Source organism: Astatotilapia calliptera, chromosome 20, assembly GCF_964374335.1.
Source record: "Astatotilapia calliptera chromosome 20, fAstCal68.1, whole genome shotgun sequence".
Classification (NCBI taxonomy): domain Eukaryota; kingdom Metazoa; phylum Chordata; class Actinopteri; order Cichliformes; family Cichlidae; genus Astatotilapia; species Astatotilapia calliptera.
The window spans coordinates 27,758,135-27,774,680 of NC_137441.1; the positions used below are offsets into that span (position 1 = coordinate 27,758,135).

The 16,546-nt window shown below is 42.1% G+C and overlaps 1 protein-coding gene across 2 annotated transcripts; it reads left to right on the top strand.

The window, feature by feature from the left end:
- The first annotated feature begins 2,417 nt into the window (after positions 1 to 2,417).
- Positions 2,418 to 7,151, top strand: LOC113013553 (transmembrane protein 26). 2 transcript variants are annotated; one of them, XM_080295306.1, is made up of 4 exons: positions 2,418 to 2,882; positions 4,088 to 4,298; positions 5,212 to 5,356; positions 5,854 to 7,151. In XM_080295306.1, exons 2-4 carry the CDS (start codon positions 4,105 to 4,107, stop codon positions 6,586 to 6,588), a joined length of 1,074 nt encoding a protein of 357 aa, XP_080151432.1. In that variant the 5' UTR covers positions 2,418 to 2,882; positions 4,088 to 4,104; the 3' UTR covers positions 6,589 to 7,151. The 2 variants fall into 2 exon arrangements, with proteins under 2 accessions (XP_080151432.1, XP_026010344.1); XM_026154559.2 differs by lacking the exon at positions 2,418 to 2,882 and having other exon boundaries at positions 3,161 to 4,298.
- Positions 7,152 to 16,546: the final 9,395 nt, after the last annotated feature.

The window sequence follows — 16,546 nt, forward strand, 5'->3', positions numbered from 1 at the left end:
CACTTGTACCTGACCATGTCAGAGGAAAGTTTTTTGATTTCTTAAGCCACTTAACACTAACCTAGGAATCATTCAAGCACAAAAATGGCACCTGACTCAAGGGATGAACCAATGTTGTGTATACAGATAAGAGACAACCAAGCAAAATAGCAGTTTTAAATTGTATCTTTTGGGACTTTATTACTAGCAGCCTGTGGCAAAAACAAAAAAAAATACCAACAGTAACACAGTTTGACAGACACAAAACCAACAAAGCGATTCCCAGAGAGCTAATAGCTGAGATCGTGGCAGAAGGAATTCAGCATGTGGGGCTGTATTTCAGCCGGTAGTGTTGGCAATCAAAACTGATGGAAATATGACCACAGAAAAGTACAGTCAGTGATCTGCCATGCCATTTAGAAAGCTTCTGATTGACAACAACTTCATTTTTCAGCATGACAATGATCCCTAACACACTGCCTGCCAGTCATGGATCGGCCTCCCCACAGCCTGGACATCAACATTATTGAAGCATTGACTGAGAACAGACCAAAAGGCAGCCAACATACAAAGAAGAGCTTTGAATATCCTTCAAGAAGCCTGGAGAACTATTCCCGAAGAAACTTTAGGAAATGACAAGAGTTCAGACTAAGTTGGAGAATAAAGGCTCGTTAGGATTGTACAAACTCTATTTTTGCCATATATACTGTATTTCCATGTATGTTTGTACATGTTTCAATAACACTGCACATATTTCCCATTTTCCTTGCAGAGGAAATGAGGGTTGGCTCAACACTGTTACACATTACTGTAGCTTCCTAGTCCGAAGAGTGGTGTAAACACCAACCCGATATCACTGCAAAGTGTGTGATAGACACGATGGTCCACAATATCCATTTCACATGTTGCCTTTCTAAAGTGTGAAAACGACACTCACATGCAGTAAGTGGCAGTACAAATATTTTATTTCAAGCCAACATGAAAATAATCACAGCAAAGCATTTAAACAGACATTATTAACACATTTACACGTAAAGCCACCAGCTTAATCGCTTCTGATGATTAAGGACTTTGAACGTACTTCACGCGTTTAGCTTGCTATCGACTTCTTGCCTTTACATTTATCATCTCCCCCTGCTGGTAATGCAACGTCTGCATGTGTCCCTTTGACGTTTTGGAGAGGCAAAGCGGGAAATTGACACGATGGACCGGCGTGTCTGTTACACGTTTTGCCGTGATTCTGGGTTATATTTATATATTTCTGCAAAATTTTGATTGACACGTGTTAAATGTTAGCCCTGCAACAGACCGGCAACCTGTCCAGGGTGTGTGGCCCTGTGGCAGCTAGGATAGGCTCCAGCCTAGGGAAGAGAATTAGGTCGTGCCCATCATTGTGCTCATCTGACTTTCTCCTCCATGACGATCTCAGGTGAGGCTCTCGGATATAACTGATAAAAATAAATAAATAAAGATAAAAATAAATGCTTGAAATAAATAAATAAATGAAAATAAAACATTTGAGCAGCCACCTCCAATGTATACTCCATCAGTCTGCTTACCACCAGCACTATAGATGTTCATACAATGCAATAAGCAAAGCCTCAGGAGAAGTGTGAATATCACTCATCTCGTCTCAGTTTTGGAACAAGAGCACGCGGTCTAGTTGTGTTTTTGTGCGTAGTAATCAGTAGGGACACACCTCGTAGCATCAGTAGTCAGTATTTTTACATTAATAAATATCAAATAAGATGATTAAATTCACTCCAATGACTCAATCAATCTGTCTTTTTTTCTTTTCAGCTCATTATTTTGGTCATACAGTCACTAACTTTGCATTTTTCATTTTTTCCACCCGAGATGCCGCAGGAAAACAAGTTCAGTCAAAAGTGATAGCCTCATATAAAGGCACCTACTCAGACCACCCAACCAATAAAGCTGATGAGCTGTTGCTGAATGCAGCGGCAGCAGCTTCAGAGGCAAATATTTTGGATAGAGATGGTAGAGCTTGAACAGAGAACAAATGTGAGATTTAATGATGATGATGATGAAACTCCAAGTGGTGCTAATGTTAAAACAATAGCTTTCTCAGTCCCCAAATAGTCAAACAAAACCAACCAAATGCTGCAGGTTTAAAAATGCCTCATTTGCAGGGAAGAGCAATCTCCTCTCTGTTATGATTGTCAGTCATCTGTCTTCGCTTCGCTTCGCTGGTTTAGTAGATTGACGTTCCTGGACAGCTTCCACCCACGCAGCATCCTCATTCTGATGCAACCGCAGTAACATACCCACACACTCCTGCAGTTGCTTGTTCAGAGGCCCATCAGCATCTCCTTTTCCTCTTGTTGCTCCATGTTTTTGTGTGCACAGAGGCCACGGAGTGGGGCAGTTATCAGGACCAGCGCTGCAGTTACAGAGCAGGCATGGGTGGGAGCAGGGCAGGGCTGCGTGCACTCCGAACAGGGAGTGCGACAGGCTGGCTTCTCCCAAGGAGATAACTTTGTTCTGGGCCAGGGGAGATGACATCATGACGGATGGCAATGAAGATGTGGGCGCAAGGAGCAGGAAGCTTTATCTCACATGATGGCACCGAGAGGATGGAGACACACACATGCACATAAACACTTGTGGATCACACTGCTCCTCGCTGATACTCCAGTGAACTCGAACAGTAGTCACTCCCCACTGAACACACATACGTACGTGCGGGAATACACACCTCTGACATGTTCACTCTTCCGCAGGGTCTAGGAGGTGGCTGTCAGTTAAAAGGCATAAATCAGACACAGAGGGCAGGTCACTGTGGGTGACTGTTGGGTTACTGTCACTTTCCACTGCACAGCATCTAAAACTTTTGGAAAATACACTGAAGAGACTGATCTCAAGAAGGACTCCCGGCTTATCCTGTAGGTTTGTACTGCATGCAGCTGCACAATACATAGTGCATGAATTCTTTTTCAAACTCTAAAACACTAACACACACGGCTCGGTTTTTGACACACACAACAACAGTAACACACTGACTGAGGCGAATGCATTTAATAGTTAAAAGCAGTCATACAAGTGTTGCTTGTATCCACAAGATAAAGACTAAAGTTTGTGAGAGACTCTGTACATTGTTTAAGAAGTCACATAATATACAGGCATATATATATATATATATATATATATATATATATATATATATATATATATATTCCTGTGGAAGGGAGGTACTGGGTGTGAGAGAGGGTCGGAGTTAAACCTGCAGGTATGGCATGATGCATCTTTATAACTACAAAACCAGGGTGCTCCCATTTTGGTACCACTTTCAAGTCATCACGATAATCCATGGCGATTCAGGGATCAAATTCCAGCAAGCCTGTGCAAAGCCTCTGGGAGTGCTTTAATATTGACTGCAGATCAGTTTGTCTAACTCTTCCTTACTAATCACTGCTTGCTTTGATTTCCCCCAAAGCTCAGAGGCTTTCATCCTCCTGGCTAACTAACTGACAGCGAGGGCTGTTTGCGCACATCGTGCAATAGTTACTGATAATGAAGCCTGAACTGGGTGATGATGAGCAGCGGTTAATGATGAGTGTGGTTAAGTGGCTTTTATTTCGCAAATTTTTCATTGCAAAAATCAAATTGTTTTAAAGTAGTCCATTCTTTACTCTGCAGGAACCATGTGGGACTATGATTGCATTCAAAAATGCAATAATAATGCAAACACAACACTGTAGAAGGTTTGAAACAACATTAAAGACTCGCTGTTGTAAACTTGTAAGCTTTTAGTTTTTTGTAAATAGACAAATGTAAATTTTCACTTGCAGCTGTTTTGTATATTTTGTGATTCTTTTTATTTTATTTTATTTTATGTCTCAATTTAAAAACATAATTTTTACAGTATTTTTTCCCCCAGGTTACTAAATCTAAGCTAATAATTTAAACCCTTAATTAGCATAATAACAAAGAGCGATCTTCAGAAAACCTAATGATGTATAATAAATGTAATAAATAACAACGTGTGAAGGGAGTGCGGAAAAAATACGATATTCATTGTCTAGTAATATTCAAATGTACATATGATAATAAAGTCACTTCTGTGCTTCTAAAGTGATCTTCTCTGCAGGTTTTCTCTGGTGCACCATGTGTCGCCTCCTGAATGTCTTGCTGGCCTTGCTGAGCCGCTTCCTATTTGCTGTCCACGGGGTGGTGACGGTGTGGCGAGTTGTAGCTGTTAAAGAGGAGCCGCTCTATTGGCTGCTGCTGACAGGCGTGGCTCTGTTGGGTGTGGAAATGGCCATCACTCTGAAATGCACCCGTAATGCAGAGTGGAAATGGTAAAACACATTTGACATGATTTTCCTTTCTGCATAACACACTGAGGCTCAGTCAATTTTAAGCCAGATGTTAGCCCTCTGCTTCTTCCTAAATAATAACAATAATAATACATTTTAATTTGTGGGCACCTTTCTAAAACCCAAGGTCACTGTACAAAGCACAGAACAGATTTGGGAGGATGGGGAGTGAGATGCAGGCAGACTTTATAAACCTGTTTGGTGTTAGGGAGTAAATAACTCCTAAACTTGTAGCTGCAAACTCTTTACAACCCATCTGCCCGAGGCGGCTTTTGTAAAGGCCTGCGATATTCTGTGCCACTAAATTCTCTCTTATCATCCGCAGCTCTTTCTCTCTTTCACTGTCCATCAAAGACAAACACATTCCTCTGCTGTATTACTGCTGTCTTTCACTGAACTGTATTATGAGCCTACCATCACATCAATGTCACAGCCTCTCCTATCCACTCACGGAGTAAATGTCTCCTTCTGGCTCGACTCATTTTTGACCAACAAGCTTTTTTTTTTTTTTTTTAAAGAAAGAAAGAAAGAAAGGAAAAAAAAAAACATCAACCGACTTCAAATGGATATGAGCATTTAGTGTCACACCTCATTCAACACCAAGCTATGTCTTATTCAAAAGCTCACGAACTGAACATCGTCAGATGCGAGCTTTCTTCGGGCCTCTCTCGTTCTCACTGAGTCTTACTTTGAAGTTCTGTCCTCATGGAGAAGGCTTTGCACTGTCAAGTGGGATTTGCATATATGATGAGAATAATTGCCTGTCTGAAATTCGATGCTTCCTATGGGGAAAAAGGGACTCTTTCTTCTTTAGTGGGTGGCAAAAAAAGAAGAAGCAAATTTCTATAAATAACCTAACCCCCTCTTTCCCTCTCCTTTGGTGATCCTCTTTTAGGTTCTCCCCCATGGTTTTCCTGTACCTCAGTACTGTCATCCCGTCCATTTGGTTTCTGGAGCTGAGCCTGCTACAGTCCAAGCTGCCTTTCAACAATTCCTCGGGCCATGAGCTTCATTTGCTGGCTCACATCCCGATCTCAGCGGTAGGCGTCCCACCAACAAAACTGCCCTGCCTGCCTCAACCCTCCACGCAGCCACATTAAAGCAACACCTGATATCAGATAAGATTTAAATCTAGCAAGGGGGTGGATAAACTATTAGTTGCAGGAAATGTGTAATAGACACACAGAGATGAAGTCCAGATAGGCTCCTGCTTGAAAAATTCTTAGATCTCTTCCCTTGTGAGATGGTCTTAGTGAAATTTCTTTCATGTAGGATTTGGGAGCTTTTTGCCCCATGGCTGTACTCAAGGCTGGGTGGCAGCTTTTGAAACGTGAAGATCTTCCCGTTTTGGGAATATTGTAGAATATCAAGGGGGAGGGTGGGTGCTTTCAGGATAAACGTAATGAACCTTGACACAAAACAGTCGACTTATATTAAAAACAGAGAGGAGATGGCTGGTTTATTTGATTATTCATTAACACTGAACCCTTGCAAACACTTTCAACATGACTAGACTTCCACTGTTTTATTTATCCAGGGGATTAAGGATCTGGACCCAGAGAACTGGGTAGCTGGCCTGGAGCAAACCATGCTGATAGTCTTGGTTCTGGGTCGCTGGCTCATGCCCAAGGGGGACATGTCACGTGACCAACTCTCACAGCTTCTCATGGTGAATGTGGGACTGGGTGCTGACATCCTGGACATCTTCGACACCTTCAAGGAGCCCGAAGTCAAAACCAACCAGGCAGTTGTCATCATCGGCTTGGCCCTGTTCTCTTGGGCGCTCATGCAGTTTCCTCTGGTTCTCACTCAGACACGACCCCCAAAGGCGGGGCCTTCTCAAGACAGCAAGGGTGGTCCCTTCTGCTGCTCCAGGGCTCCACCCTCATTCACCTCCTGCTGCTCCAGCGAAGTCTGGAGCTTGCTGCTCACAGTGGGACTCCAAGATGGCCCGTTCCTGCTCTACCGGTTCTACCTCATGGTGCAAGAGCAGGTGCTCAACCAGCTGATGATTTTCTTCACCTGCAAGAATATCCTCATTGTTCTTTTGGAGCTCTACAGAATATTTGTGGTGCAGTGTGAGCAGCAGGTATCTGGGCTGGAGAGATGCACTGCTCTGGTGCTCCAGTGTCAAGCACATGGGGGCAGCAGGGAGGAGGAGGAGGTGGAAGAAGAAGTGGGTAAAGACGAATGTTGGGAAGAGCAGAGCTGTCATATAGACATGAAGAAGGGGACCGAGAGGGAGGAAGATCAGAAAGGTGTCCAGGTATAGAAAGGCTCAAAATGCCGTGAGGCATGACTCCGGCCCCCAGGAGGGAGGGAATAGCTTTCACCAAGAATGAAGTCTAAACCCATCTGCCATCTCTTACATCTCAGCCTCGTTTAGAGACAGTCTCAGCTCTCTGGAGGTTCAGCGACTAGAAACAGAGCACAAGAAAAGAGAGTAAGTCCCCATTGAAAAGATCAGAGATGAATTTATGCAACTCCCTTTGATAAAAGTGGTGTTTCCATCACGGGAGTTTTCTCTGCTCGAGAAAATCAGTTCCAAAGAACTGTCAATCTCTTTAATAGTATGAAGCAAATAACAAGGTAGCTGAAACAAAATAAATACATCGGGGAACTTTACACTTCAACAAACTGGTCTCAATAAACAAGAGCTTAGTATATGGAATAGTATGACTGCATCATGATATGTCCTTGTGTTTTTAACCAAATAAGGTTGGTAATCATGGCATTCGATGTTCTATGTAATAATTTTTTTTTTTTAATTTGATGATGTGTCTTTTCTTGCTGGTGGATGAGCATTTTCTAATAAAGATATATGAGGAAAGCACAGTGCTGTTTGTTTTGTTCTGCTCGCCATGAGATGGCAGTGTTGCCAAGTCAACCAAGGCACAGCAAGCATCTGCTTTGTTTACTTGACTGTAACATACATGCTATAGTTACACAGAGGGAAAAAAAACCCAAAACAGTGAGACAGCAACACCACAGCAGCATCAGCAGCAGCGGCAGGAGGCATTTGTCTGGTTTTGGTATAATATCGTCTTCTTTGAGTCTCTCTGTAGGGCTCGATGGTGGCAGGACTGCACGTGATGAATGAATTAGAAAGATGTAGGCACCTTCGGGCAGCGGGCTTGTACTTAATAGTCAAATGCAGTCGATGTGGAGACGTTTCATAAAGAGTGAAGAGGCTTGCTTCACTTTTCAAGGTTTCATTTTCCTCTTGAGCACAATCAGACCATGGAAGTCTGTTTGAGAGCTCGGCGCATTTTTATTATGTCTGAAAAAGCACACTCGTGATTATGTGGGAGTTGTTTGAGTTCAACATGATTTGCTCTCGCCTTCTCTCTATACAGAGAGATGGAAGGTGCTTTTGAGATATTGCTCCACAGCCCACAAAAGAGAGACTGCTCTTTGAGAGCCTAAAAGGACAATGAAATGTTTGAGCTGAAGCCCAGAGTCTCAAGGTTTTCGAGCCACTTCAAGCTGGGGGGTTGACGGTGGTGGTAGGGGGGGATAAACAGCTGCACCCCTCCCCTCCTCACCCCCCCAAACCTCCCATTCAGACATTGCCTCTCCTGTGGAACGAGGTCCGTGATGACCCTCTCACTCCGCGCCTGCAACGCTGTGTTGCGCAGGTTGAGAATGAAGAGCGGCTGTGGCATAGAGTGGCAATTCAATCAGAGGCCTTTCCAGCACATGCCCCGTATCTGTTTTTCATCAAATTGCTGCACTTCACCTGGCCTCCAAGGTGATGATAGGAGCTGTTGGGGCTCTGGACGAGTTGGGACTCTTTGTTTTCAACGAGCTCTCGATGAAAGAGCGACAGAACCGTGAAGTGCTGGAGGAGAGTGGAAGAGAGCATTTGAGTGTTTTCCTCCCTCTGTTGTCCAATGCATAGATTATGAGGAAAGATTCCCTAAAACGATGACTGTGGGCCACCTCTGGAGGACTTCCTGTAGAGCGCTGCCGTATTTCCTCTGTGGCAGCGCTTCGGTTCAAAATATCAAAGGCAGAGTCGACTTTTAAGAGAAAAGAAGAGAAAATAATAATAGAAAGTTCCCACTGGGATGTTAATTCTGCCATTTATGCTTTCTAGTACTAGATAATGCCCGGTGTACGAAGTCACTCCCAGGCAAATGACATCACACAGAGCCAATGGGAGGGTGCCGCTCGTCCTAAGCACCTGAGTTTGGGGAGAATCCGATATTCCTGTGACAGCTTGATGTGGGCAATACAATAGGGTGATGAAAGCTTGGTTGTGATGAGAGTCCTTTTCCTCTTCAGATTAACTGCATGCTTTAACAAGATTGTGTGGGTGTGTGGGAGGATGGGGATGTCAGCTGATCCACGGGCTGCCCTACATAGATAGAGAGCGAGGAAGCGAGCGTGGCAACTCAAAGCCTGCGACTCCACTGCACATGGATGTATTTTTTTTTTTCAATTCAGCCCTTGCAAGCATTTAACTGTGTCCTGTTCACATGGGAAAAATGGGTGATGCACGTGGAATTCTTTGATTACATCCTTTCATCAGGTCTTTGCATGCTTTATATTTTCCCTTTAAGTCCTTTAAACTTACTTATATGATCATATTTCTGAGGACAAAGCGAAATGACTGATCGCTGACAACATATCATTTGGTGGAGTGATGGGCGTATTACTCACACCGAAGGTACTCAACCAGCGTTCGAGCACTAAAGCATTGTTGCTCTTATAAGCTCAGACTCACGTAATCAATGCAACTACCTGCTTTTACTTATTTATTCTGCAGAGGCAGGGACAAGGTGAAAATGAGCAAAGAGTTCAATGCGCACAATGTGGTAAGTTGTTACACCTTTTACCCCATTTTATCAGGATTTCTCTATTTTTCCTTAAAAAATGGTATTGATAGGTCTACCACAACATGAAGGCTGCACAAGTTCCACTGAAAAGGGAGAAACAGAGCGAGGAACAAGCGAGGCAGAGGCAAAGCCAGAGAGAAATTCACTCAACTTGAACAGGTGCATTTCCCATGACAGCGCCGAGCTTTCTCACCACATGCCACAATCTCCCTGTTTTGTGTCAACTAATCAGGAAGTCCAAACACGCCAAGGTTTGCCTCATCAGCCTCCAATCCTACAGATAAACCCGTCAAAATGCCACTGAAATGTTACAGCGAGACAAGGAAGAGTGAAAACAAAAGGCAAACTTCAAATGAACTCCCCCCAACTTTTTGACAGGTGGCTGAGGAGTCGGCTGACACTGCCTCGTGCACCACCGCCGATGGAAATTAATGAGCTTTACTTTGCTGTTTGTGGATCGGGGATGTTTGTCTTGTTTCCACATGGTGTAGGATTTTAAGATTGAATCAGCAGTGTGGCACAGAGGTAACATGCAGGTCTAATTTATGACAAATCGGTAACTTCACCATTTCTGCCTTATCATCCCTTCCCGATCCAGTGGAGATTAACATATTAATGCTGTTAATTATTAAGAACAGATGGTCTAGTAATAATAAAGCAATTAAACTTCTCCAGCGCAAAGAAACAGACACTAGATTCAATGAAATTGGTCATCGAGCTGTGGTAAACAACGTAATTGACAGCACGGTGGCTTTCTGTGGAGAGTGCACACCATAGATCAGCAGTCTGTGGGGCCCACATTGACTGGACACCAATAAGATTACATTTACCCTGAAACACAAATAACAATTAAAACGCTAACAAGGCACTAAACACGGCAATTAACACCTGCTGGATGAAGAACAATGACAGCCAGAAATGGAAAACTTTGTGATTTGCTACATCAGTGGTTTAAGTCTGGTGATTTTTCCATATCTAACCTTATTTTTTTTAACATTAGAATGAGACCAACAACACTATGCAAACAGTAATTACTTCTTGAATCACACACCATCCCTGATCTCCTTCTTAAGAGGCTTTGCAGTACTATAACTTCATTATAACAGCTCCTGACTACAGCTAGGTCAAAAAACCCTATTAAAGCTTCACAAGTGTTGTTTACTGATTAGCTAGTCTGACATCACACTGAAATGGCATTGCATCACACTCCTTTTCTACCTTGTGACACAACTGATTTCCTACTAGAGCCCAAGGTTTCCATCTAATTCTAACGTGATAGTAAGTAATGGAAGGCCCCTGTCTTTGCAAACGGCTTTGCAAGTCTTTTGAACAGCTAATTGTTAGTCTACTGCAGTGCACATCAATGTGAACCAATCGGAAGTTGCCCTTTCATGCCACGATATCAGACTGGTCAGTCAGCTTGTCTCTGTGGATGGTAAGGATGTGTGCAGCTAATATAAGCTTGTTCACAATATTTCAGGAGAATCAGATCGAGACATTATTTGAAAGTTTTCATTGTCAAATGTTGCAACTTTGGTAGTTTTTAGTTAAGTTTAGGCAGTGCACAGGAGGCAGGATTCAGTTGCTGTGAACAGATCTGACTGTTATCAGACGGCTCTCATATCATCGCAGATTGGCACAATCAGACATAACACAGAACTGGCAATAGTGAGCTGGCAGGCTCTGTACTGGATGTTTATGGTCTCACACGCATCTCTGCATGTGAGGGTAATGTGGTACCCATGTAGAAATGTTGGGCTGCAGTGCATGTACAAAAATGGCTTTAGGCTATGGCGTGACAATAATTTAACATCTCTTTGCTTAAAGCTTGAATATGTACTCAACTCAGTCATTCATTATTAACCTTACAATATTCTAACCAGTATAAAAGCAGGTAGTGATTAAGCCCATGTGGAATTAAATTGGTCCATTTTGTATTACAGGAAGTTGATTATTTTCAAAGGCTGACGGAAATTGGATAGGTAGAAAAGCCACCTGATTTTACAAGGAAAACTGGGGATTCGCTGCAGGGCTGGTGATTCATCTAAAGGTTGACAGATGTATAATAAAATCTAACCTTATTCTAAGGTTGGTTTTCGTCTCATAGTGTTTATTTGTACCATTGCTGGTAAAAATCCATCCATCCATCCATCCATCCATCCATCCATCCACCCTCTTCCACTTATCCAAGGGAACTGGAGTCCATTCCAGTCCTCCGCAAAATTGAATTGCTAGTTTAAAATAAACAACAGAAAACATCTGGTTCAGCTGAACTATTAAAAGTTGGACTCTGAGATTTCTATAATCACTGTGCAATCATGTCTAAAACCTCTTGAGATGACCATGGTTTAACTTTGCAGATCGCACTGGTTTATAATCTACTTTAATGTACTCAAAAACCGCCTTTGAAGGTGAGAACTTCAAATACAGAAATCAACTCTTGCCAGGTTGGCAAAAACAATTTTGAAACGTACTCATTACTCCTTGTTAAACAAGTAAAGCACACTTTTATGCTCAGTTTTGAGCATCATTTCAGACAGTAACATTTTGGCAATGGTTATTACAGCAACACTTTCAATTGAAAGTTAGGGCATTGCGTTCCTAATGACTTTGCTCTCTTCGGCACCTTTCAGATCCAAAGACAAATAAAAGTTAGAAAAGAGCATTTGCTCCTCAGGTGTGCGATAACTTTGACGTGTTGTCCCTCAGCCTTATTTATATTCATTTCATTTTTATCCCCAGTGTTAATTGTGTCTGTACCCATTTTTGTACAGAATGCAAAAATGAGCAATGGATGTGAAATCCCTTTCTAAACAGGGCATTGTGAATTCCAAGCCACATGGCTGTATTGGAGATAACTGCTCTGACAGCTAGCAGTTTAGTCAGTCAATCTCCGGCCACAGAGGGTGTATTGTTGAAATATTAATTGGCTTCCTCCTTTGCCATTCCCCAGTTCCTCTGAGTTGGGAGAGCTGCCATTTTACCCAGTTCCAATCTACAACATGGCCTCTGGTCATAGAGGCCAGGGCCTCGTCGGGACACCAGCTCTAATAAGGAAATACAGTCGACTGTCTGACTGGACGACATAATTAGGACAGTTGAGAGCACTCGATGAACAAACACATTTTTTGAATTCAGCTCAAGTTTTGTGTGAGCCATATGCCTCGTGCTGTCTCCACAGTGTGAAGCTGATGTCCTAATTCTGTCCCCCACGAAAGGGGGACTAGCTACTCCTGACTCATTTGGACTATATTTTACCAACACAGCCTACAACTTCTTCTCGGTTAAAGACTGCAGAGAGCAGAATATAAAGAAGTGATTGTAGGCTGAAAAGAAATTTCTGCAAATACTAAACAGAAAGATCTCATTCTGCCATTTGGACCAAGTACAAATACAATGCAAATCTCTTCATATGTGGGGTGAGCATTGCAGATTCACACAAAAACATAAAAAAATGAAATTGACAGACCCTAAGTGGGTCAAAAGTTATCTCTTTCTTCCTCAACTAGCAAACATTTGGCTTGGTTTTTGGATTTCTTCCTTTTTTTTTTAGTTTACATGAAGCAAACTGTGCTGGGAAAAGAAAATAACAGTCTGCTGCCTGTTTGAAAATCTCCTGTTGTAGATAAAAGTGCTATACAATCCCACAGGCATTATTTGGGTGCGATAAGAAATTTATCTGGAGCTGGGTGAGACAATGCTGTGAACATCACAAGGTCACTGGCTTTCTTGAAGTAATTAGGTGCAGCTGAGCATTAGTTTCAACAGACACAGGGCAGTGCCTGCGAAATGCTTTGTGACCTGGTGACAGGTTCAATCTGCAAGTGAAATCACACGAGAGAAGCAGGCCTTTAGCCGTGAGCTGTGTTTTATATTTTATTTAAGTTTGCTAAAACATGCATGGTTTTCCACACTGAGGTAAGAGACTGAAAACTGTGACCGATTGGGTGGCTGAGGCGGTAGCGGGGGAACCTACCAGTTGGCGGGTTGGTTATTTAGGGAATTTCACCCCAGACGGAGGTCTAGAGTGCTCTGGAGCAGATTATCATGGGGGACGTCTCTGTACATTGCTGCATTCATCTTTCCCTCACTCTTACTAGTTTCCCATTTCCTGCTGTGCTTCAAAGTAGGCATGATATTAACCAGGTGATGAGGACTGTCTAATTTCCTTCAGATTCTTCTTCTGATTCCTTCTGATTCTTGGCATTCAGGCCAAAGAGGTGCCCTTTGGCAAACTCCAGGTGGGATGTCATGTGCCTTTTAGTGAGGAGTGGCTTCTGTCTGGTCAGTCTGAGATACAGATCTGATTGCTGGAGTGAGAAGAAATGGCTCCCCTTCTGTCAAGTTCTCCTCTCTACAGACCAGAATGCTGGAGCTCTTTCACAGTGACCATCAGGTTCTTCCTGATGGTCACTCTGAAGGATGCTTTGATGGATGCTTTTCTACCTAGCCTTCCTGAAGTCTCTGAGGATTTCATGGCTTGGTTTGTAGTCTGACATGCACTGGGACCTCATATAGACATGTGCATGCCTTTCCAAATTATGTCCAATTAACTGAATTTACCACAGGTGGACTCCACTACAGTTGTAGAAACATTTGATAGATGATCAGTGGAAACAGGACCTGAGCTTAATTTTGATTGTCATGGCAAAGGCTGTGAATACCAACGTACATGTTACAGTTTAATTTTCTTCATTTGTAATACATTTTCCCACTTTGTCATTATGGCGTATTGTGCGTAGATGTTTGAGGCGAAAAATGATTTAATCCATTTTGGAATAAGGGTGAAACATGAGAAAAGGTGGAACAAGTGAAGCGTGGTGAATACTTTCCAGACGCACTGTAGAATAAAGTGCTGAAATAATGTGTGTGTGTGTGTGTGTGTGTGTGTGTGAGTGTGAGTGTGAGAGAGAGAGAGAGAGAGAGCGAGAGAGAGAGAGAGAGAGAGAGAGAGAGAATGCCATTTCATTTCCTACCTTTGTGCTCATGTTTATTGATTTCTGCTTGGGAGCTTTCATTACTAATGAGCAGTGCGTTCCTGTCCTGCCATTGTCAGATGATGCGGTAGTTGAGTTCTTATTTCTGTAAACCAGTTAACAACACTCTCACAGTTTCCTCAACTCAGCCACAGCTGTCAACAGTTTTCTGTCACCATTTCTCATGAATACCACCAGACATCTTGCAAGGTGAGAAGATGATGTCTCAAATTTTTGTTGCAACTAAAATCCTCCGATTACCAGAGTGCGAAACAACCACAAAATGCTGCACGCCGGACTTATTAGACTTGAACAAATTGTATCAGCCAGTATGTTTTAAATTATTTAAATTCATACCACTTCCCATTTTCCCATTCTTTCATACTGCATCAATAAGCCAGAGCTAAATAGCTTATAAATGAAACTGAAGTCATAAAACTGACAAAACACATCAGAAGAAATGACATTTAGCTATGGAAAAAGGCAAAAATTAGATATTTCCAGCATTAGCAGGAATTAGAGAAACTGCAGTGAATCATCATGCAATACAGAATTATCAATTTGATACCCTCCTCACATATACGTCATCTAAAAAAAGGAAACAAATAAAACTAAAATGAGTGCGTGTAAAGGAGGTGAGGCTCTGGCACGATCTGTTATGTGAACATGTAATGTGTCAAAAAGAGGGCTCAACAGTGAGAAAATGCTTTCACTTCACTTCATGTGCGCCTTGATCGACCTGACAGGCTTAGCTGAGGAAAAAATGCCCCTGGCTTTAAGGGCACCAATAGGTTATGATGCTGGAGTTTTGTATGCACGTGTATCCAATCTAACACCCTTTTAAAAATGCAACAATGGAAAACAGGGGGAAACGAGTACTATACCCACTTACAAATGAAACCACACTGCAGTGGCACAACTGTCGTCCCCAAGTGAGTCAATATAATCAATGGAGGCATCACAGCTGTGTGCGAGAGGAGCCTGCTCTTTTTAATGGCTCAGCCAATGAGCTGTGTTACAGACATGCTGGAATACAGATAAGACATGCAAAGCTGTTCATCCACCCAAAACCACTATTATGTTTCTCTTTTCCCTAAGAAAGCTGTGCTCCTCTCAGCCCCTTTCATTCTCCGCCCACATTTAGATCTTAACTGGATTTTAATATGAGTAACGCACTCTGAAACATGCATGTAGAAACTGTAGTGCCTGGCCTGCAATATACAGAGCATTAGTGGGATGTCTGTGTGTGTGAGATTGAGACATTATGGCAACAGTCCACTGCCTACAACAGAATGATGATCAAGGCTTTCAAGGGGCATTTCACGAAGAGTGAAGCACCGGTCTCGTTAAACGGACAGAAAATTGCTGTTTTGGTCTGAAGAAGGCAATCGTCTGTGAAACGAATACTTTTATCCATATAGAAACCGTTTTGATCGGTATTAAGAGCACACTCACACGGGCGCATGACGCGTACTGTGGTATTCATTTATAGCCCTCCCAGTGATTATGTAGCGTTGATTGCATGGTAGATTGCGTGGCGTGCGGGTTCTTTCTCTTCGTTTGGTTTACATAATTACATTATGTAGGACATGAGCAGCCAGAAGCGCTTTTTCTCTTTGGAACACTTCAGAGAGTGAATGGAGCCGATCTATTTCAGGAAGTGGGTTAGTGGTGAGGGGAAGAGGTTTGATTCAGAGAATAAACACATATTTTACTCATTAAGATATTTGTTATTGTAGCATGCAGCCCCTGGTGTCCCTGCGACTGTAGATGGTGAGATAAACTGTATCAGGCAAATCGCAACTTGGATAAAAAAGTTTGGCATTGCCTAAACTCTATGTTTACTGATGTAATCTACATGCGATACACTGTAGGCTTTACGCGATTACTTAACTATACTTAAAGACCTCTAAACGAAGACGTAAAGCATTTAATATCCTACCAGAATAAATGCGAAAAATTGTCAAAAGCAAAACTACTCATGATTGAAGTTGCAAGTCATATAAATCTGAAAAGATCAGAGGGAAAATGTCTGAAATGATCCATGAAAAATTGGATTTATGAATTTTTAAAAAAATTAAATACAGTTAAAAAAATCAAAAATCAAACATGAAGTAAAATAACTTAATTAAACAATTAAAAATGTGATCAAGTTCAAAGTACAATACATGGAAAGAAATATTTAATTTATGTAATAGCGTCTCACAGTTATATTTGTTGGGAAGGCATATGTAACACACTCAGTTCCTCAAATTAGAAACAAACTAATAATTACACTTATTGTGCACATGCTCATTAAAAAGTCTCTCAGCAGAGTTACTTCACTTCCACAGAAACTCAAGGAGCAAAAAAAATCTGAGACAAGGAAATTACGTTTTAGACTGACAGCTAACACTTTTTTTTTTAATGTCAC